Genomic DNA, 22,521 nt, shown 5'->3' with positions numbered 1-22,521 from the left:
GCATGCGCCGCGTACGCGGGCGACACTAGCACTCCAAGCTTGCGGCTAACAGTGAGCTTACGAGTTCTTCAAACCCTGGGCTGTTTGACGTTGATCCATGCGAAGTCACACCGTCCGAGACTTGATTGTGTGTTTTTATAGAAGGAAAACTCGAATCACAGATGGTTTCTCAAGGCGTTAGGTTGCGAGAGAAGTCGGTAGATGGTAGTGTCGGCTGCAAGATGGAGTGTAGCCTAGGTGTTGAGGTCAGTTGTCTCCACCCTGTCACGCATGCAAGCAGATCACCATACATTCTTGCCCTTCTTAACACCACCGCTGTCATGGTCCTTCATGAAATTCCGAGTGATCTCTCTCAGTTGACTGACTTCGTTAAGAAGTTGAATCCCGAGTTCGATTTGCCTCTGCGCTGTGGCTTGACTGTTCTCGATGAGCTCGATGTGATGCAATGTCGCTTGAGACTTGAGAGCATCGAAGGTATCGGCATAAACGTGTTGCGAATTCTGAATGGCAAGCAGTTGGTCTGTGACTTGGAGGTGATTTGCGGCCTGTTGACAATGGGAATCCTGAATACGATTGCCAAGATCATGGTTGCTGTCACGAATCGATGATTGGCCCTGCGCAGTGAAATGGGCAAGACGCTCCTTCAAAGAAAGAATTCAGCTCTGCCGCAACATTCTTGAGATTACGCATCAAGGCCGTTGTTGGAACCGGGTAGCTTGGTTGAAGGAATATCGAGCACGCTTCGAGAATTCGCAAGTTCTCCGTAAGACTGTCAACAAGCCGCCGAATACAGGCTAACAAATTGGGTTAGAGATTCATGTTTCCATCAACCATGGCGTCCATAAAATTCGCGTACCGATATTTCATCCCGTCCTTTGATCATATCGAGATGCTTGATGATGCCGCCACCAACCTGAATACCGAGTGAAACAATGCTAGCGGCCAGGCCCCTAACGGCCAGTGCGTCGGCCATGATGCCAAAGAAAGTGCGCGATGATGCAAGGTAAAGTGGGTAGCTTGAAATCTTTAGCAAGAGCCGATGCGAGATGATAGATGCAGAAGACAGTCTTCGAATCTAACGGGGTTGTCGGGAAGAAAAGAGCGGGGGTTCCCAGTGCCACTGACTCTGGGCTGCCTGCTGTGGCGGAGTGCAGAGTACTGCACGCAATGACAACTCAACTATTCCGTCGGTCGAATCAGAGCAGCTAACAAGGGCAAGGTCGGGAGGGTTACACGGGTCTTATGCAGCTCGGAAAGCGTGCAGGTCATTCGAAGGACGGCTGTCGCAGGCAACGAAACAGGGTGATTCGATACTAAATAGTAGGAGTAGTCTGTACCGAAAGGTTGCGTGTGTTGGAAAGCAGGGTCATTGCCCCCAGATCATACTGTGTCTCTGAGGTATTCAGGGGCATCCTGTATATATTCAGCCATCACCCTCCTCATGTTAGTCCTCGATATCTCACAAACAGGTCTCAAATCACATCGTTGGCCACAGTGCTTCTCAGTATTATGGCCGCTGGCTGGCTCCTTTTGGACCCTTGTCTTTCACAGTTCGATTGTTCAAAAATAATTACATGAGGACCTTTGGATATCCACCTAACTGTGTTACAAGAGATCTATTCCCCAGATTGAGCCAGCCCCTATCCCCAACGCATCTCCACGTCGACCCCCTATCTACAAAACAGCAACACAGACATAGGCATTGGCCCACATGCCAGTGCAGTCGTTCCTAACAGCCGGATTCCACCTCACAAAGTTTGCCTGAGTAATCCCGTAGCGCTGAGTGATGGTCTGGCAAGTCTGGCCAGACTGGACAAAGTGGAAGGTCTTGCACGAGCTAGTCATTCCATCCTGATACGGGGTAGGCGTCTGAATACCATTGCCCGGGTTGACAGGCGTGGGGGTGTGTCCAACAATGGAGATGCAAACATAATAATCCAACCACAAGAGAGTGCAGCCAGACCCAACATAGGGATTCCAAGAGGTAAACTGGGCCACGGTGATTCCCTTTGACGCGGCGATAGCGGCACAGGTGTCTCCCGACTTGACCTTGTAGAAAAGATCGCAGTTCTTTACCATGTTGGGTTGGATAGGGGTAGGGGTGGCGATGCCATTGCCGGCGCTAGTGGTGGTGGTAGGCTTGGTAGGGGTGTGGCCGATGATGGAGACGCAGGCGTAGGCGTTGCCCCAGAGTCCAGTGCAGGTTGAGCCTACGCTTGGGTTCCAGCTGAGGAACTGAGCCTGAGTGATGCCGTGCTTTGCTGCTACACTCTCGCAAGTGTCACCGCTCACGACGAAATAGAACTCATCGCAGTTGTTGACAATGGTGGCCTGAGTTGGGGTAGGGGTGGTGATGCCGTTGCCGGGTGTGGTGGGCGACGGCTCATGGCCGATGATGGATACACAAGCGTAAGCATTAGCCCACAGTCCAGTGCAAGAAGCACCCACGCTGGGGTTCCACGCTTTGAACTGATCCTGAGAGATCCGGTAGAGCGAAGCAACCACCTCGCAGGTCTGGCCGGCCGTGACAAAGTGGAAAGCGTCACAGTTGTCAACAATGGTGGCCTGAGTGGGGGTAGGCGTGGTGATACCATTTCCGGGCTTCGTGGTTGTTACTGGGGGAGCGACAGTAGATGAAGAGGAAGTGGAGGTGGTCACAACGACAGTGCTGGAACTGGAAGTCAAGGCGGAGGACACGCTCGTTGTGCTCGAGGTTGAGGTTGACGAGGGTCCTGGCGAAGGCTCCGAGTCATCAATGGCCTCAACGCAGTACGACCTTCCGACCTGCAAGGTACAGCCTGAGGTGCTAGCAAGTGATGGGTTCTAAAGGATATGGTAAGTGACTCCGGTCAGATTTGGTCTAGCTAGAACTGCAGATTTCTTACCCAGCGCCTCAGTTCTTCCAGAGTGATGTAGTTGTCCCTGACAATGGTGTCGCAGGTGGTGGCTGAGGTGATATCAGCCCACCAAAAACACTGGCTTGTCGTGTTTGGGTCATAGGGAAGCGACGGCGTGAGGCCGTCGCGAGCCTTTACCACGGAGGCAGGTTTTCCAGCGGCCACAGCCGAGAAAAGACCACCAAGGAGGACAAGGGTAGATGTTGAGGACAACATGGTGATCTGCAATGGATGGATGGCGACCGGAGGGACTCGGATTAAAGCGTAAGCCTGGTGAACCAGTCTTCGAGTCCAGATTGAAGAGGGATCTGACTTGCTATATAGGCTGGCGGAACAGGAATGGTTGTATTGGCGAGAGACTAACTACAGCGTAAGCCTGGTCAGCCTGACCGCTGCAAGGGCCTCGAGCCTTGCTAAAAGCCAAGATCTGTTTACTGTAGCAGTGGATGTGTGATCCTTGCGAAGCCGTACCTGCATTGCATTTAGGTTGGGCAGTTGGACACAAGACCCATGCAGGTTCACATGGGGCCAGCATCGTTGTATCAGGACGGAACACTGGTAGATAGGTACGATACTTTGTAGTGGAGTAACAGTACCACCTCGTAGCTTTTCTCGGCCGTTCACAAAGTATTCGATGACCCTAGCTTCTTGGTGGCAATTAATTCATTAGATTTGCGTCTCTGCTGTCGAGTTTACCCGATGCAGAGACCTAAGCACTCTCACCACAAAATAATTGGCACTCAAAAAGGGTTGAATCTACATTATATTATTAAAAGAGACACATACCGTACCGTCTACTTTATCGTTCCGTACCTTATAGGGCGCGTTTAATATACTTTTCCGATTACTAAACTATTAGTTTTATATATAAATACTACGTTTTTAATCCATTCTTATCACGGTTTTGGAAGACAATGGAGCTATAAAGAACCAATCAGGACTGGACCAGGCAATCGAGTGGGGCTCACGGTGAACAGAACGGACCAATAATATGGGGACCGGGGTCCACAGTGGGGCTCACGGTCCACGGTCCAGTATCGGCCAATCAGGAGTGGACGGAGGGCCGTCTGTAAGTCAGGTCTACGGTTCCAAGGTCTATATATACGGAGGAACTAGCTGGTGTAGATAGACAGTTCCGCAGTATGCAATATAAGTCACAATCATTGGTATCTAGACTATTGTAATTAGGACAAGCCATTGTTATACACTGTTTAGCTATACCAAACTAGGATTATTCAGAAGTGCCTTTAACTAGTATCTTTTTCAGAGGTTCTGGATAGGAGTTCGTCACACGCAGATGTGTTAAAGATTTCGCTGCGTTTTGCCAAAAACGTGCTTACGGCCACACAAAATAGGGCAAAATCGGCCACCGGCTTTACCGTGGGTGCGGGTAGCTGTAAGCTCACACAGTTATAATTTCCACAGAGCACATAAAACTATAAACTTTGTATTAAAATAATAAGGTAAAAATACAATTTTTCTGCTTACGGTTTTATTATATTTACGCGTATTTTTTTTAAAAAAAATTCGTTAATAATAAATTTCAAAAGTAAAATCATAATTATAATAATAATTTAAACTCGTAAAGCGTAAGTTTACTTACTAAAACGTAAGTGACTAAGCAATATAGCCTGGAAGTAAATATTTAATCTTAAAGTTTACATTCCAGGAGCCATATAGAACGCTAATCTAGCTGGGGATGCACAGTTAACAAAAAGGGAGGGTGTATAGTTATAACTTTTTTCAAAGATAGTTGTACCCCTTTAAGATAGGTTATAGGTCTTCCTAGATCCTTGATAAGCCTTAACAGATAGTTTCACGGCCTATTACTTTACTTTTGAGGCATGGTTCACAGTTTAAGATGGGGTTCTTTATTTGCGGTGCCAATTATTCTGTGAGGAGGGTGCCAAGGAGATTTGGGCCTATAAGGTAGCAATCTTGGAAGCGAGTCTCATCAATAAAGTGTAAGGTATGTGGAGGCGAAGCTCAGTCCTCAGTGTTGCGCTGACCCAACAACCATCAAGGCAAAAGTTATAGCCAGGGTAGGGGTAGGAAACTTACCGTCCGGAGTTACAATCACATGGCTGGAGCCTGGAAATGTAGACTTGCCTGTTGCGGGCCGAGATTACCAAATGAGTCCCGCATGTTCAGGTGGCGCAGCGCACCGCCTAATGCATCACATCTAATGTTACATTCCACTCGCGGGGGAAAGGTATAGTGCTATATTCCATGTGCTGTGCCACACTATGTCTAGGGAGGGCTCAGACGACCGAGGTTCAGGATAACCAAAAGACTTCCTATGTTGGAGCCTGTCGGGTGCCAAGACATGTTCGGTGTTCCATTCGGTGCTGTTGGGAAGAACGGTGAAGGGACACAATAGGCGCGCAAACCGGAGACATCAATGGCAAGGGGTGGAGACTTTTCCCCGTGTCGGTCCATGAGCGTCTTCCAGCAACCTGGCGAACATGACACAAAGCGGCAGATTCGCAAATGATGCCTGGTCATGTCAATCCTGGTCTTCGAATTGCTATGTACCCAAGAAAAGCGCTAGCTAAGATATCTAAACCTAAGATACATGATAGCAGAGTACCTGGACAAGTCACCCCAAACCTCAACATTTTGCCTATTATCCGTCGTGAAGCCGTATCAATCAACTGAGTACCTCGCGTCTAAAATATACCCATGTTTTTGACAGCATCTAAGTTACGCTTCGCGCCAGAAGTAGATGTGCTCGTGGAACTGACAGTGCCGGCGGTTGAAGTTGTGGTGACAGAAGGCACGTTTTTCTCGGCCTTGTAAATCCGAATGAATCCAGGACCGCCGCAAAAGGTACTGGGATTGCCTGTGCAGGGCGAGTTGCAGCTGGTCTGGTTGGCAGCCCACTCGCCGCCGACATAGGAGCCGCACCAGCACTGGTTGCCGTTTTGAACGCCGGCATAATCGTAAAAACGGCGATAGCACGTCTGCCAGCACTTGGGAACGCTCAGAGACGAGTCTCCGTTGGGGTTGAAGTTGACGTCAAGAATGGGAAGCTCCGGATCCTCGACATAGCAGCCCATGTCAGTCCAGGCTGTCGGCGAGGGCCCTAGAATGGGCGCGGTGGTGGTCAAGCTGCTCGTAGTTGTGGTTTTGCTCGTAGCCGGCAGGGTGCTGTTGATCTTGGTCCATGTGATGACGCAGTACGAATTCCATTCGTACCACGGCTCGCAGTTGAGGCCGACAGATGGATTCCAACGACTGAACTCCTCTGGAGTAGCCTCGAAGTAGTCGCGCACCCACTTGCAAGACCGGCCATCGTCATTGTTGAACCAGTCGGCACAGTCAGAGGTGGTTTCTGGGTCGTATGGAAGTAGAGGGTAGTCGGTGCATCTCGCTCTGCGTGCGAGAAGCGACAGCCCAATGAAAGACAACAACCAAGAGGTCTTCATGATGTTGACGAAGATGACGAAGTGAAGTTGACCGAAAAGATAGATGGAGTGGTGCAGGCGCAAGAACACCAGAACCTGACGCCAGGAGGGAGAGCTGAGCCGGTCAAAAACAACTTGAGCAACGTTCAATGTGAACGCAGACCTCTCTATTGAGTGGAGGGCTGGTAGGTTGTTGATGTCTCCAGCTTACCCCCGGCTCCCGAACTAGGTAACCTAAGGTACACACAGGTACCGAGTCGGGGCCAGCATCATTGTCACGACGAAGTATCCCAGTGAAGCTACCAACAGGCTCGCTGATACCACTTACCTTACTGTCAAATGGAACGATAGTCTCAGCCAGGAATCCATAGCATCTAGTAGGCAATGGAAGAAAAAAGACAGCCCCGAGCCTTGCCACTCTAGCGAGGTAGCGAGCCGGTACCAACCGAATGGAGGGGCGGACTTGGCAGGGGCGCAGCCCTACGGTATGTAACATCGGGACAACCAACAAAGATAAGAAAAAATTTAAGTCTAAAAAGTTCCCGTCCCTTGTATGAAAGGGCAGGGCTTGGATCTTCGTCTGATGGATCCAATGAGACACAATTTAGGAAGGTGACTTTTGCATCGACACTGAGGACTTTTCTGTCCAACTGCTTGTTGCTAAATCTGCCTACCAAGTACGACCACACTCCCCCAATGCATCCCCAAGAGCCTCCATCATCACGTTGCGTTGTATTGGCGCATATGTCTACATGCTTGGCATTGACTGTCAAGCTAGGTAGCCGTTCCCCGACAGGTAAATGGTTGATGTTCTTCCTCGGTCGACTTCAGTCTGATATCACCAACAGAACAGGCCTATTTTCTCACTTAGTAGTCCCAACCAACTTTCGTTCGCTTCCTCCGTCGGCCCCTGTTCCCTTCATTTAATTCAAGTCAGCCCGAGGTCTAGCCCAACGCTTACCGACGGAATCCATGAAGTCGGCTTCCACACACTGGACGACCACAATCATGACCACCGCCACCGTTGCGACGTTCCACCCCTTCCCCCGTCTGCCATCCGTGCTCCGGTCTCGTATCTGGGAGCTGAGCGTCGAACCCCGCATCGTCGAGGTGCGCGTGGTCCACCATGACCCGAGGACCGTCAAGGTCACCGATCCAGACTCGTGGACGGACGCATGGATGAAGAAACGTCTGCCACCAGTGCGCCACCTTCGTTCCCACACCCAGGCGCCGGCTCAACTGCACGCTTGCAGTGAAGCCCGTGAGCACCTGAGCAAGTACCCCAACGGTGGATACCAAAAAGCCTTCTCCGAGATCATGACCACCGCTACCGACGGGTTCGACCCCGTGCCCGAGGACGACCCGCAGGGCGAGCGGAACCGCTATGTCTGGTTCAACTTTGGCATCGACGTGATGTCGGTTGGGGCGACGGATCTCCACGACTTTCGTGCTGTTGCTCACCAGGTCCGACGGCTGCGACTGGAGAGGGAGCTCTCTAGCGAGTATTTCTCCTACACCGAGTCGAAATTGTTCAGGAAGTTTCGCAACCTCGCCGAGGTTCATCTGGTCTGTCTGGACGGTGTGCTGGCGGGTTATGGGGTTACGAATGACATTTACTTTCCTTGCGGGCCTGAGAATGTATACTTTGTCGATCCTGAAGAGATGGGGGGCAAGGTGATGAACAGCGTTGATTTGGATGCCATGATGGATGGAGAGTGCGAGGAATTTGACAGGACGGAGTGAGGGGAGAGTTCCATGTAGATGAGACGTAAAATGACGAGTTATACCTGACTGATGAAACGTTAACAGTTTGAGACGAAGAATCCCCTTCTAGGCCATCAGTACCTGATGTTTTTATTTACATGCATATGCTAATGAGAAGCGAAAGCAAACTGTCTTGAAGAAGACTCCCATCCAAATCTTTTCCCCGCATCAAATCCAACTCCTGCCATAAAAACGATGATATGACCAGGTGAATGGACTTGAAGAAGTAGTAAAGCACCTAACGCCTTCGGCAACGGTTTGTCCGGTCGCTGATATTCTTGTACGATCTGAGTACTTGCCAGTGGTCTCGGGCATTAATATTGGCAGCATCACCCCGATAATAAGTATTAAGCCAGTTCCGGACGCGAGTGCGGGTGTCGGAAGGGTTATTGGGGCTGTTGATGGTACCCTCCCAGTCGACCGTCTTCCACTGCCTCTCGTCTGGATCGACGCCGGCGGGTGGTACATAGCCGTCGCGATAGTACGGACTCGGGCCAAAGTTCTTTTCCCAGATCGTAACACCGGGGAGAGCGTTGCGGGCAGCGGGGATCAAGTGACGGCCGTGGTCTGCAACACGAGCTGTGGTGATCTTGGACAGCGTGTCGTCGACGTTGCGGAAGGCTTGCGCACCGGCGGCCGCTCTCACGGCTGGCTTGTTGTAGTTGTCGTTCGTGATCTGGCCGATCCGGTAGATGAAGTCGTTGTGATTATTGCGTCCATGCTTGACCGCCTTGTATCCCCTGAAGTTGTAAGGGGGCCGCCCATGGTCTCTCCAAGTCCAGAGACAGTTGGTCGCAGTCCTCTCAACGTCCAGAGAGCCGTCCGCCCTTGTAGCAGCCTGTGTCACGCCGGCCATTCCCGGCCGCAGGTTGCCCAAAAAGAGCTGGAAATCGTCAAAGTTGCACTGGCGGCGTCCCTGTCTCCCCCGGCAAGGCACCCAATTGCCTATACATTTAGATTGGTAGTTGTTCCAATTGCTGCATTGATAACCAATCTGGCGGTCTGCCTCGGGATTCTGTTGATCGATGAGATAGGCCTGAAACAGCCAAACCCTCTCGAGGCAGTTTTGGTACCCCCCTGCCCACACAGACGTGATGAAGAAGGCAAGAGTAAGGGCAAAAGGGATCTTCATGATGTAGGCTTGTCGTGGTGGTGTTGTTGAATGGGGAAATAGAAGAAGACGAAATGGAGATACTTTGGCACGGTCTCAAGAGCCGGAAGGCGAAGAAAAACCTCAGGGGCAAGTGCGCGAGGTTTTAATCAGGGACAAACAGAGACAGGTTCTAATAGATACCCAGGTACGCAGGTTCCTTCACGGCTGGCTTGCCTTGTCGATCTCTGAATGACCAGGAATTTTATCTGGGTTGAATATCTGGAAGTACACCGTACCTAGGTACCATACTCATCGAACTTTGACATCTTGGATTCCATCCCTGTCCAGGTGTTGTTCTCACATCTGGAAAAAGCCTAAGCTAGGCACCCCGCCCTCTATCATGAACCTGGGCTTTCCCGTCTCATGTTGCAGTATGTCATTACAACAACCAACAGACGGTCTGCCAACATACGTGAAGGCATATCCGTCGGTGAATCTGTCCTTGCAGCACGGAAATGTAACGGTCAGCGCACCAACACAAAGCCCAACCCAGTCGAAGGGTCCCCATAATGCGACCTTACCCAGTACCTTGCTGCATGGCCACGTCTTGGCGCTGATAGCTCCTTTTTCACAGGTGCATGAAATGATCGGTGGATATGACATTTAACGAATTGCGCCTTGCCGAAATCCATCAGGAATGAAACGTGGGACAGTTACATGTGTGTACCTACGAGCAACTGGCATCCTAAGTCCAACCTACGTACAATATGAACGTGGGAAACAACTTAACAAGCGATGCCTAAAGAGCTGGGGTAAATGTGGCGATGCTATCGGAATGATACAGTCGACCCATCGCTCGTGTGAGTGCTCGCAACCCTCCTTGACATGGGACTGGGGCACTTCTCGAGTGTCCACAAACTCGGGGCTGTTACTAGCTCGAAGTTGTTGACTGCGGTCAGCTTCCAGGTTGTCACTCACCGTTGCACTTGTCTTCATATTTCATTATCTGCTGCTCAAGACCTTGGACCTGTCTGTGTCCTCCACGGCATCTCTCAACATCTCCATATTGCCCTCTTCTTCTACTCCAATTACACTCATCACCCTGTCTTGCATCATCATCGTCTTCTAGGTAGTGCGGGACATTCCTCCCCATCGGTTTCCGGTCTCGCGTATCATTATGAAGGCGTTTCTATGCGCCCTCGTAGCCACAGGGGCAGCCGGGGCCTTGGCAAACGACGTATCCTCCTCTACTCTCTTCCATCCCGTTGTCAACGCCCGGGAAGTGGAAGATGAGCTCGACAAGTGGCTCTCCGCAGTACAAGCGCAGCCTATCGAGGCACTGCAATCATGTCCTATTTCCTGCCGTAAGGCGGGCGAGGACCCGTGGTACCTGTTTCCAGATGTGTCTCAACTGACATCTTGCAACGAGACCATGTTGCTAAACATGGTCGTCCAAATGGCCGAGGATAAGGAGACGCCTACCGTCATCAGGGCATGCACAGCAGACTACGACACTTCAGGCTCTGTGAAGGCCGCCTTCATGCCGGACGAAACCCGGGCGTCCTTGTGCACAACCGCCAACAAGGCCTTGGAAGTAACCTCTGTCCACATTCACCACCCCGGCAAGGCTGGCGACTTCGCGGTGAACCACCTGTTATCCGCTGGTCGCCAGGTGAAGAGCTACCTCGCGTCTCAAAAGCCGTCATGCACCAACAATGCCATTGCCTTTGGCTACTCGCAAACGTCACTCATCGGTCTTTTCGCCGGCGCCGAGGTGCACCAGCATGGTGTGACATCAGATGTGCTTGATGCTTTCCTCAAGCATGCCCAAGACAAGTCCATCTCGGGAACTACTGTGGTGCAGCTGTGTGGAGCCAAGAACCGAGGTGCCGACTACAGCATCGGCATCGTGGCCAGCAGCGCCAAGAATCTCGAACTTGTCCAGGAGGTGGTCAAGACATGGGCCGACGGCAAATGTGTCTCCCAGGCGGGCGTGGGCGTGGACTGGATGACGGTCACTCTACGCGTTCCGAGTCCCGTAGAAGAACTGTCCAGGAACGGCACCATTTCGAACGGAACCAGCACCTCTCACCAGTCGAGTCCTCGTGATCTCGTCGGCCGCTCTGCGAGACTCAGCCCGCGGGCCGACTGCAGGTTCACCACTGTGCAAGCAGGCGAGGGTTGCTATGCTGTGGCAGGACGATGCGGGATTTCACAAACCCAGCTAGTATCCTACAACCGAAAAGATCTTTGCCAATCGCTCATTTTAGGCGAGCGAGTCTGTTGCAGCAGCGGCACTTTGCCCAGTACCCTTCCTCCCGGAAACTCGGACGGCACGTGCAAGACGCGCCAGGTTGTGTTGGGCGATGACTGTGGTTCACTGGCCAACAAATGTGTAAGTCCACTTCCTCTGTGACCGCCAAACGAAGACTAATGAAACGACCTCGTAGGGAATCTCTGGAGATGACTTTACCAAGGCCAATCCTCAGAGCAGCCTATGCTCCACCCTTGCCGAGGGTCAACATGTGTGTTGTAGTCAGGGGAAGTTGCCCGACTTGAGGCCCAAAAAGGGCGCCGACGGCTACTGCGCTGTGTACCAAACCAAAAGAGACGACAACTGTGCCAAAATTGCAGCGAGCAACATGCTCACCGTGACTGAGCTCGAGAACTTCAACAAGAACACGTGGGGCTGGAACGGCTGCAAGCTGCTGTACCCCGATTTCACCATGTGTGTCAGCGACGGAGCTGCCCCCATGCCTGCTATTGTTCCCGTAAGTACCCACAGACCGGAAAGCACTCACTCACTCCATTCCAGATACTGATATCTTTGCTTCAGAATGCAATGTGCGGACCGACCATGAACGGCACCGTCCGGCCCCCTGTAGGGACCAACATCAGCACGTTAAACCCGTGCCCCCTCAACGTATGCTGTAATATCTGGGGGCAGTGCGGCATGACGGATGACTTTTGTGTCATTTCCAAGTCAGAGACGGGTGCTCCGGGTTCTTCGGCGCCGGGAAAATCAGGGTGCGTCAGCAACTGCGGCAGAGACATCATCAAGGGTTCCACGCCGCCGGCCAGGTTCAAGCTTGGCTACTTTGAGGGCTGGAACTTCAACCGCGAGTGCTTGACCATGGATGCCAGCCAGATCGACACCGACACATACACCCACATTCACTTTGCCTTCCCCAACGTCACGCGTGGCGACTTTCGCATTGAGATCACGGACCCCCTGGTGAAGGAGCAGTTTGAGGCCTTCAAGCAGCTCCAGGGTGTCAAGAAGATTGTATCACTTGGCGGATGGGATTTCTCTGCTTTGCCCGGCACGTTCGATATTCTACGCGAAGCTGCCCAACCACGCAATCGCGACGTGTTCAAGCGGAACATCATCTCCTTTATAAACGAGCACAATCTAGATGGCATCGATCTCGACTGGGAATACCCAGGAGCCCCTGACATCCCTGACATCCCCGCTGACGATCCGGTCAATGGTCTTAACTACTACCGACTCTTGGCCAGCATCAAGCAGGAGGTAGGCACGTCCAAGACGGTCTCGTTCGCAGCCCCGGCGTCCTTCTGGTACCTCCGTGCTTTCCCCATCAAGCAAATGGCGGAAGCTCTGGATTACATCGTCTTCATGGCATATGACTTGCACGGCCAGTGGGATGCTGGTAACAAGTGGACATCTCCCGGTTGCCCGAGTGGCAGCTGCCTGCGGTCCCATGTCAACGAGACCGAGACCAAGGACGCACTTTCCATGATCACCAAGGCTGGTGCCCCCTCCAACAAGATCTTGGTCGGTGTGACGAGCTATGGGCGGTCTTTCAAGATGGCCCAGGCCGGCTGTGATGGTGAGAACTGTCTGTTCACGGGCGATAACCGCAATTCCCAGGCCGCCAAAGGCCGGTGCACAGCATTTTCCGGCTACATTGCCAATGCCGAACTAGACGAGATCATTGCTTCCGGCAGGGTCAACAAGCGATACACAAAAGAAGGCTCCAACATCATGGTGTACGACGACACAGAATGGGTGGCCTGGATGGACGACGAGATGAAGGCGAAGAGAACAGAGTTCTACCACTCGCATAACTTTTTGGGCACGACAGATTGGGCCGTAGACCTTCAAGAGTGGATGGATGGGTCTGGCAGCATCACGGACGACACCGAGGACAAACTGATCTACGAGGAGCTCCCTGCTTGCACAGGGCAGTACACCACACTCAAGCAGCTCGAGGACCGTAAGGGGTCTATTCCGTCGCACTGCCTGGAACAATACATCGTCGATGTCCAGGTTGCCATTTTCGACGGCGCGCTCAAGAAGTACCAGAAGCTCATCGATGATGGCTACGACAAGAAGTTCTCGGTTTGGGAGGGCTATGTCAAGGAGCAGATCCCCGGGCAGATCAAGAATTTCATGGCCACCGACAAGGTCGATAAGTACTTCAAGTGCGGCGAGATGAAGACAGTTACCTGCTGTGACACATGTACCAACGCGTGGTGTGGAGCCGCGTGTGAAAGATTTGCTGGCTGTAAGAATGGAAAGCAAATGGTACCCAGGGACAAATGCCCCAGGGTCGAATTTGATCCTGAGCCGGGCTTCAACAGTAAACACCCCAACACCACTTTCACGCTGACGGACCGGGACGGCTTCTTCAAGGATATCTTTGACACATGGGGCATTGAGAAGGACTGGATCAGGTTTGCCAAACGCCAGATGTCACTCGCCAACGGGTGCCAGTTCTCGGACGCGGACAAGGTCAGGGACTGCATCAACTGGAACAGTATACATTTCCACGACTTCCCCACCATGGACAGCGGCAAAGTGAGGCTCAGCAACCCCAAAGACGTCATTACCGAGGCCCTTCCCGGGGCGCAGGACCTGCTCAACCGCTACCGTGACATGAAGGTGTTTGCCGAGTTTGAGCACGACATTGAAATGTCTGACCTTACCGACGCTGGCTCGCTGCCGGCCTTTGCCGTGGAAGAGGCTGTTGCACAAATGGACAAGATTGTCGAAGAGGCCAAGGAGATCGAGAAGAGGAGGCGGGAAGAATTCATCCTGAACATGATCATGGGTTTCCTATTCTTCATTCCCTTCATCGGACCTACCGGAGGCGGTCTCATTGCGACGAGCGTGCGTGGGCTGCTGACGCTCATTGGCGTTGCCGGCGAAGTCGGCGTGGCTGTGTACAGCGTCGTCAAGGACCCGGACAACGCATTTACCACTGTCGTCGGCACGCTGTTGGGCATGGGCTTCAGCCGCGGCGGCTTTCGGGGTGCGGCCAACACGAGGCGGGGGATGAGCTCGACGGAGTACAACAGCCTTGGTAACATCAAGCCCAAGCTTGACACAATTGGCAATCTTCGGGGTGGCATGTGTGCTCTGTGAGAGAGGAAAGCTGTGAGGTGGCGGGAGGGTGAGAAAAGGGGGTGAATGAGTTGGATGGATGCCATCGCTGTGCATCTTACCTACCTATGTATGAACAACTGAAAGAGAAGACACTGTAAATAAATAAAAGCGACAATTACCCACCACCACTGTCTCAACGACTGCCCGATGTCCTGCAAATGTCAAGACAGAATTCAAGCCACAAACCAACCACCCACAGAAACAAGCTGCGTGGCGCAGCGGAAGCGCGCCGGGCTCATAACCCGGAGGTCACTCGATCGAAACGAGTCGCAGCTAGATCATTTTCATTTTTGTTAGTTTTCTATTTCTTTTCTGCCGTGGTTGACCGCTATTATATTTTCCCCACCAAACACCAATGTCAACAAATGACATCAACTTCAAGATTCTTCCAAACCGCGGGGAGGGCTCGATCCCAGCCTGGGCCGTCTCATAATTACGTCTCATGGAGAAAGCATGCTCCCATCAGCAAATCGTTCTCAAATTGGCGACACCCCAGAGATTGGGCTGAGGACAATAAACATCGAATCATCGCACAGATTGGAGAGTGCAGACGCTGATGGGTCAGGCGTGAAATCAGATGGCAGCCAATCAGAGGGCCGATCGACCACTTGAGCAGGGGCTTTAATTCTCGACCCCCCCAGTCCGTTCTTGGCCGAACCGTTCCACCAAACCCAATCGGACCACTGGTGATACACACAGGGCCATTGTTTTTTCTTTTCAGTGATCCAGTTGCTCGGGATGTGGCCTCGACACCTCACTTTAGCTTCGCCCGTGGCTGGCCTATGGGACGGGTGGCGCATCACGCCCGGGAATTCCGCGTGGTTTTGTTCTGAACAATCACCGTTTCCTCCTGCGCTTCTTCCAAGTCTTCCATTCAATTCCTGTTCTTCTGCCCTCCTTGGCCGCAGCCCATCATCACCACGGTACCTACCCTGCTGATGTACCAATCCAGTCCCATAACACGGAAACCCCCGCGTCCTGACTGACGACCGACCTCATTTTCCTTTCTTGTGTCTGCTTGCTCTGAAGCCCTTTGATGCCTCTGCCCGACTCGAGATCGGCCACGCCTTCGCAGCGGAGCACCCCCGGCAGCTTAAGAAACACACTTTTGCACAGTCGTACGCCACCACTTCATTCTTCCCCTCTTTCACGTCATAGCACCTCGAGTACGCCATCGACATCATTCAATCGCACGTATGGCCGCCAGACGCCCCAAGAAGAGCCGCAAGTACTTTCGAGAGCAGGTCTCAGCCGGTCGTGGGAACTGAGCCGGCCCGGATCTAGAATGACTCGGCCGTCCACGGCCATGACATCAAGGTCATACATCACCACATCACCCCGGCCATCGTCCACCATGGACGGCCGTATCTGTACAAAAAGCCCCAGACTATCTGTGCTCGAAAGGGCACAAGAAGCCAGGCGAGAAGAAGACGCACTCCTCATCCGGGCAGCGAGGAGGGAGAGCCTTGCCCACAAACTAGCGCCTGGCAGGACTACTGCCGAGGGGTTCTGGACCCTCACCGCGGAACGCCCCCAAAGATATACGGCCGCCCCAAGGAGGCTTCCCGGCCAGGACACCTCAAGTTGGACTATTCGACCGCAGCACGCAGGATACCAGTCCTTCGATGTGGATGTGCTTGCTACTATCCTGGAGGAAAAGCATAACATGGACCCCGAAAGAGCGTCACGCGTCATGAGAATATGGGATGCTGTCATCAAGTGTCTAGACGAGATATCATCTTCGCTGGATGCGAGTACAAGGCACTTGACGTGTGATCCGACCAAGGGTATGGATGGTGAGGTACCTACAGAACTTCAATCTCCCTCATCACCGCCGAGACCCAGCGTTCGGGACCTACTCTCTGAACACCAAGACCTTTCAGAGCCAGCTGAAGACACAGCCGGACCCAGATACCCCTGCCCGTTTAGGAAGCGGAATCCAGTGAGGTTCAACATCCGGGAGCACGAGAGTTGTGCCAAGGCTCCCTTCTCGTTCACCGAATTAAGGTCAGCACTCAAGCAAGCTTGCTCTTTACCTAGATTCTGTCATGTGCTGACATCTGGGCAGACACCACCTCGCTTCTCACCACAAACAAACATTTAGGCCTCGCCAATGCCGTCGCTGCAAGGTGCAATTTGACAGTGACATGGCTTTGCTGGAGCACCTCATGCTTCCCAAAGACCGGATATGTGATGTCGACTCACCCAAAAACCTCTATGACCAGGAAGATGGCATCTCTCCAGACGTTGAGAAGGCGCTGCATGACCCAAAACAGAGTAGTGATTCGTGGACGTGGGAGTCAATATGGAATCTGTTATTCCCATGTGACACCGAGATTCCTGACTCAGGTTTGTTTCCTCACCACTGTTTGCCTGCGTGAAATGCTGACAACTGGTAGACTTTCATCCCATAGTCGAGCTTTTTGAAGTCGATCATGCTTTTGACGCCGAAGAACAAACTCTGAAGAAGAATCTCCGCGACACACTTCGTCTTTTGTTACCACAAGCTGGCATCGACGACCAATACTGCGGTTTTTTATCAGGCCAGCTCGATCTTGTATTCCAAGTACACAGAGCAAGTGTCATGAGACAGTGTCTAGAGAATTGTGGCTCGACTTCACAGTCAGCAGCGCCACCACTTTCGTCATCGTCGTCTGATTGCACTACAACCAGCACGGAGACGGATGGGAGTTCTTATTCCAGTGCCAGAAGAAGCTCGAAACGGCGCTCGGCGGGTTTGAGTCTTTTGTCACCCAAGTCTCTGAGCAGCACCGCTCGGATCAAGACATGGAAGACATTTGTTGGTACCGATGAGAAAGGCCGAGTTGTTGATAGCAAGGTAACCCCCATGACGGAGAGCTTTGGCACCACCACACGCGACCCAACTTCGAGAGAGAGCCTGGACTCTGCCATCGGGATGAGTGTTACCTGCTGTGACCTCTGCAACCAAGATCCTTGCCTCTGCCGAGAGGTCATCATGTCTTGCATCAATGCCTCACCAACTCGATTTGAAGAAGACCGTGTTGGATATTGGAAGATGAAGGAATTACAAGAACAGGAAGAACAGGAACTACAGCAACAGCTCAAGCGACAACCCGTCAGGGCATTGCGCCGAACTGGACATATAAATGGTCTGGCCAAAGACTTGCAGAATCGAGAGCCAGAGCGGGAACAAAACTATTGGCCACTAGGCAAGGAAGCCTTGGATGGAACAGATGTACAAGCTAAAGGTGGCAGTGATGGAGGGCGAGTCACGCCAATCGACAGAGTGAAAGATTGTGCTTCGGAGGGTGGTCATACTGAGCACTCTCCACAGAGCTTTAAGCAGAGAGTGTTGAGAGAGAGGCATTTCAGTTACGTCAGGGGGTCTTGAGGAGGTTCAAGGTGGGTCTAATCACATGTATGCATCATGGCTGGAATAATTCGGAGAATTTATCGAGACATCATAGCTTACGATTGGTGTTTTCGGGGAACGAGGGGGTGCAGATTGCGTTTCCAACAGGCCGGCCGGTCCACAATACTAGCATCCGGATACAATACTACTTGGAGGTTACAGCCGCGCCAATGGGAGGGCATAACTTGGTGGTTGGAAATGTGAAGAGCATTCAACGTCTGCTTTTTGACGTGTGGTATCCGGACGTAATTTCTCCGTCCGGTGTATTTACCGTGACCTGGCTATTGCTGGCTCGGCCATGGCAATGAAGCCTTATACCACCCGCCTCGAAGACATCATGTTGGACTCAAGGCATCAACCTCCCATCCGCAACCATGCACCTCCTCCGCCTTCTCCTCACAGCCTTGAGCCTGTTGCAGATAACCTCCGCAGCAACCTTCACCAACCCGCTCCGTGCCCGCGACGGTTCCGACCCCCACATCGTCCACCATGACGGCTTCTACTACCTCATGACGACAACGTGGACTGACCTCCGCCTCACTCGCGCCAAAACTCTCGAAGGCCTCAAGACGGGAGAGACAAAAGTCGTCTGGACCGATACCAACGCGGCACGGTGCTGCAACGTCTGGGCGCCGGAGCTGCACAGGGTTGATGGGGTGTGGTATATCTACTACACGGCTGGCAATCGGCAGAATCTCGACGGGCAGCGGTCTCATGTTGTGAGAGGGGGTGCACATCCGTGGGATGGTCAGTATTCCTATGCTGGACAGGTCACTCTTGACTGGGGGATCGACGGGACGGTGTTGACGATTGGAGGGAAAAATTATTTCATCTGGTCGTGTCTACCCCGCCCGCAATGGCAGAGTTTATGTATCGCGGCTATGACGTCGCCTACTAAAATTCAGGCAGGGTGGAAGCTCTTGTCCGAGCCGGAGCTGGCGTGGGAGAGGGTGGGTAGTCCGGTAAATGAGGGGGCTACGGCGTTGTATAACGGGACGAGGGTGTGGGTGGGTTACAGTGGGAGCTATTGCTGGACGGATAGTTACCAACTGGGGTTGTTGAGGTATAAGGGGACGGGGGACCCGACGGAGAAGGGGAATTGGGAGAAGGGGAGGGAGCCAGTTTTTAGTTCAAGTGAGGGGAATTGGGGAACTGGGCATAATGCGTAAGTACCTTACCTTGCCCTTTTGCGAATTATTCGGGTTGGGTTGGGGATGGAATGGGTGCTCATGATCAGGTGACAGGTTTTTTACGAGTCCGGATGGGAGGGAGACCTGGAATGTTTACCATGCTACGACGGTGAGGACGGGGAATTGTGATGGGAATCGGTATACGGCTGCGAAGAGGGTTGAGTGGAGGGCGGATGGGACGCCTGATCTGGGAAGAGCAGAGAGGACGGGGACCAGGTTGCTGGGGCCTTCGGGGGAGTGAGGATGGATATTTCCCCTTGTGGAGCAGAGATCGGGATTGAACTTGTAGCTGGTGTGGCTTTACCAAGGGTGCGCAGAGTCGTGTGCCGCCTACACCTTCTTAGATAGGTATCTGCCCACAAGACTTTCACAAATACAACCAACAAAGCAAGGGGACCTACTTAGGTACAATAGGCCCGTTTATTATCCATTATGGTGCGCCATTCCTACTTACCTTTTCATGAATCGACAACCCAGGGACGCCTCCCTCGTCAACCTCTGCACTGAGGCTCGAGCTCATGAGCTATGATGCCCATCGCGTTATCAACTTCAGTCTCGCATGGAAAATGGACCCTAACACATACAACAAACGCATAACGGTGCGACCAGACACGTCACTATAGCTGAATAGCTGAATCAATCCCCACGCCGAGATCATACGCATATCCAACCCTGATGTCCACCAGCTGCTGCCACTGCGCTTTTGAAATCTCAACAAACCCGTTCTCCAGATCACTTTGGGCTGTGCAGAGTTGCAGGACGAGGCTCGGGCGGAGGATATCATGAACATGCAGTCAGCCTTTGTGCAAGCTTTCGAGACAAATTACGACCTGACATCGCTCATCAAAGCCATCGACTTTTGCGTCGGAGACTACGATCAACCCAGGCACACATGGGAACGATACAGAGTTTGCAGAACTACCCCTGCCCAAGGGTTTATTCTCATCAGTTGCGAGGAGGCCATTTCCCCCACCCCCCAAGCCCAACCCAACGGACGGTGCGGCTTCTGCGATACCTCGGCAGACTTTCTGGGAATGGCAGTACGATCCAGAGTCAAACTATCACACCTGGTCGGATTTGACAGACGCTCGGCTTATCAGCACCGATCCGGACATGGACATAGATGTTAACATCAGCATAGGATCCTCCTTGAATGACGACACAAAGTACATTTCCCCCAATCCCGACGAACTATAAAAGCTGCGCGCGCCCACGCCTGTGTTTCCCATTACTTTGTACGGCAAGGGGGCCATATTTTGAGCCACGAGGGCGCTCTGGTCTTCAAGAACTCCGAACCAGAGGCGCCCATCACGCCTTGTGCGTATGGGGAACACTGGTCTTTGCTTCGGGTTCTGCAAGGGGATGAAGATTGTCACTTTTTCATAGCACATGTGGGATTTTTGAGCCACGAGATGTGGCACGCGGATCCGGCGACAGCTACAAGGACACGAGGAGGTTACTTCGACATTGCCACAAAGACAGCTTCCAGCCCGGCATATGGGTATTTCCACATGAAAATGCAAGGCAACCACCGCAAGTGGAAGGCAATCTTGGCACAAGTCAGTGGTGTGTGTGTAGCCGACTCTCAATTCCCGCAGGAACGAGAACGGCAGCGGAATGATGATCCAGCTCTGAATGGGCACCTATTATTTCGACACGCAGGCTCTGCAAGAGAGTTTGAGGATATTACTGGATCAACATGGCATACCGAATGCCCTTTCTCGATGGAAGATGATGAAGAGGAGGACAGCATGGAGGTATATTAGGAAGGTATTTGCCATTGTGGACTGAATGGATACCCAGCCAAGCTTAGTTTTTTGTTTTGGTGTAGTGGGCAGGGCCACTGTTGAAGCGTATCTTGCGTGCCTGGGATTTCCTGTGGGTTTTTTCTTTTTCTTTTTACGTCAAATTAAATTATGGATACCCAGAATTGAACATTCTCAGAAAAGAAAACATGTTCCCCGCCTCGTGTCATCATGGCCAAACCCTGATCCCATCAGCAAACAACAACCTCACACGGCCTCTTGTACCACAAAGACCAGTCATTATAGCCCCTCAACTCCTCATATATATCCACCATCACATTCCTCGCCCCAACCCTCATCCACCCCACGTCCCTCCTATCACACCCCTCAATCGCCGGCTTCACCTTGTCATCATACACCCTCGCCGTCCGCCGGTCTGTGTACGGCTTACCCGGCATCCAATCCCGCTGAATGAGATCAACAAATCTATCCTCTTCATCTCCCCCTTCCTCAAAAGAGTTCAAGACCTCTTGACTGGCGCGTATGCAAAACCTATACCTCGGTGAACGTGTCGGTAAGTCCCCCTCTTCATCCCCATTTTCCTGGTTCGGATCCCGCACCCCACCGCCGACTTTGTTGGGCTGCTCTCGGGTGATTGCTTCGTTGGACCAAGACTTGAAGTTTTCCCGGACGATGTCGGCTGTTGCGCCGTTGAGGAGGATGTTATCCTCGATGGTTGTCAGCTTGAACTTGGAGAGGGCGGTGGTGCCGTCGGGGGGCCTGGAGTGATTCGTGGGTGCAGGGTTCCAGGCCTGTGAGGAGGCGTGTCCAGAGGTGGGAGGAGTCGGGGGAGTAGGGGCAGCGGTAGATGACGAAGCCCCATGTGCGGTGGCCTTCTGATTTGAGGAGGTGGAAGAGGCGGGGTCGTTTTTGGGGTTGTTGGAGCCCATGGTGATGAGATTCCCTGGGTGATGAAATGAATGGGTTGGGCAAAGATGGAAAGAGAAGAAAGATGGAGATGGAAGAGATGGAATGGAAAATCTTGTCTGATACATTCCAGGAGGGGTAAGGCATGGGAGGGTTAAGGCTGTAGCAGACGTTTGTGTTAGTGACGCAAAGTATTCGGGTCTCAAATCAGTGACAGCTGATGTAACCTCGAGAATGGTTGTCATCTCCCGCCTCTTCTGCGTCGGTCAATACCCCCGTTGGATCGGGTTCACAACCGTCAGCAGTTGCACCACCTCAGGCCCAGGCTATGCCTCGGATGTCATCTCGTGGCTCTTCAGTTGGACTACAGACCCTCACCGAGTTAGGCGCCGCATTGCCCACTCTTCAAGATGTCAACAACACAGCCTCCGCCCGTCGGCAACAAGGCAAGGTTCAGAGCCCAGCGAGGCGATCAGCAACATATGCTCAAATGCAGGCATTTGTTCAGAACGGAGCACAGACCCAGCGCGGCCAGACGCAACTTGTCGAATCCAGAATGACAGTTAGGCAGGCGATGCCTCAAGCAAACAGCCTGATACAAGCTCCAAATGAGCCTCGTCTGTCTACAGATAGCCAGGCGCATCAGCAGCCTGGCCGTCCTTCAATAATGACACCAGCCCGAACATATGTCCGA

The 22,521-nt window shown here is 52.5% G+C and overlaps 7 protein-coding genes and 1 non-coding gene across 8 annotated transcripts; 4 read left to right on the top strand and 4 right to left on the bottom strand.

The window, feature by feature from the left end:
• Nucleotides 1-1,633: 1,633 nt before the first annotated feature.
• On the bottom strand, nt 1,634-3,165 carry QC763_0070920 (uncharacterized protein). The gene is made up of 2 exons (XM_062905977.1): nt 2,886-3,165; nt 1,634-2,823 (listed from the first exon to the last, which is right to left on the bottom strand). The coding sequence occupies exons 1-2, from the start codon at nt 3,111-3,113 to the stop codon at nt 1,675-1,677; spliced, it is 1,377 nt and encodes a 458-aa protein (XP_062766215.1). The 5' UTR covers nt 3,114-3,165; the 3' UTR covers nt 1,634-1,674.
• Nucleotides 3,166-5,566: 2,401 nt separating this feature from the next.
• Nucleotides 5,567-6,325, bottom strand: QC763_405530 (uncharacterized protein; the record flags this gene model as incomplete). The annotated part of the gene is made up of 1 exon (XM_062912195.1): nt 5,567-6,325. One exon carries the CDS (start codon nt 6,323-6,325, stop codon nt 5,567-5,569), a length of 759 nt encoding a protein of 252 aa, XP_062766214.1.
• Nucleotides 6,326-7,312: 987 nt separating this feature from the next.
• Nucleotides 7,313-8,047, top strand: QC763_405540 (uncharacterized protein; the record flags this gene model as incomplete). The annotated part of the gene is made up of 1 exon (XM_062912196.1): nt 7,313-8,047. One exon carries the CDS (start codon nt 7,313-7,315, stop codon nt 8,045-8,047), a length of 735 nt encoding a protein of 244 aa, XP_062766213.1.
• Nucleotides 8,048-8,306: 259 nt separating this feature from the next.
• Nucleotides 8,307-9,200, bottom strand: QC763_405550 (uncharacterized protein; the record flags this gene model as incomplete). The annotated part of the gene is made up of 1 exon (XM_062912197.1): nt 8,307-9,200. One exon carries the CDS (start codon nt 9,198-9,200, stop codon nt 8,307-8,309), a length of 894 nt encoding a protein of 297 aa, XP_062766212.1.
• A 1,138-nt stretch (nt 9,201-10,338) lies between these two features.
• On the top strand, nt 10,339-14,694 carry QC763_0070880 (uncharacterized protein; the record flags this gene model as incomplete). Its single annotated transcript, XM_062905976.1, has 3 exons — nt 10,339-11,556; nt 11,612-11,932; nt 11,998-14,694. The coding sequence occupies 3 exons, from the start codon at nt 10,339-10,341 to the stop codon at nt 14,548-14,550; spliced, it is 4,092 nt and encodes a 1,363-aa protein (XP_062766211.1). The 3' UTR covers nt 14,551-14,694.
• An 81-nt stretch (nt 14,695-14,775) lies between these two features.
• QC763_0070870 lies at nt 14,776-14,847 on the bottom strand. The gene has a single exon. It is a non-coding gene; the product is annotated as a tRNA-Met (tRNA).
• Nucleotides 14,848-14,934: 87 nt separating this feature from the next.
• Nucleotides 14,935-17,944, top strand: QC763_405570 (uncharacterized protein; the record flags this gene model as incomplete). The annotated part of the gene is made up of 4 exons (XM_062912198.1): nt 14,935-15,400; nt 15,524-16,578; nt 16,640-16,920; nt 16,971-17,944. Exons 2-4 carry the CDS (start codon nt 15,608-15,610, stop codon nt 17,942-17,944), a joined length of 2,226 nt encoding a protein of 741 aa, XP_062766210.1. The 5' UTR covers nt 14,935-15,400; nt 15,524-15,607.
• Nucleotides 17,945-18,339: 395 nt separating this feature from the next.
• Nucleotides 18,340-19,639, top strand: QC763_405590 (uncharacterized protein; the record flags this gene model as incomplete). Its single annotated transcript, XM_062912199.1, has 2 exons — nt 18,340-19,130; nt 19,210-19,639. 2 exons carry the CDS (start codon nt 18,340-18,342, stop codon nt 19,394-19,396), a joined length of 978 nt encoding a protein of 325 aa, XP_062766209.1. The 3' UTR covers nt 19,397-19,639.
• Nucleotides 19,640-22,521: the final 2,882 nt, after the last annotated feature.

The sequence above is a fragment of the Podospora pseudopauciseta genome, chromosome 4 (assembly GCF_035222475.1).
Source record: "Podospora pseudopauciseta strain CBS 411.78 chromosome 4, whole genome shotgun sequence".
In the NCBI taxonomy this organism is placed as follows: Eukaryota; Fungi; Ascomycota; class Sordariomycetes; order Sordariales; family Podosporaceae; genus Podospora; species Podospora pseudopauciseta.
The sequence above is the reverse complement of the archived record's forward strand: the minus strand, read 5'-3'. Positions and strand labels throughout refer to the sequence as shown.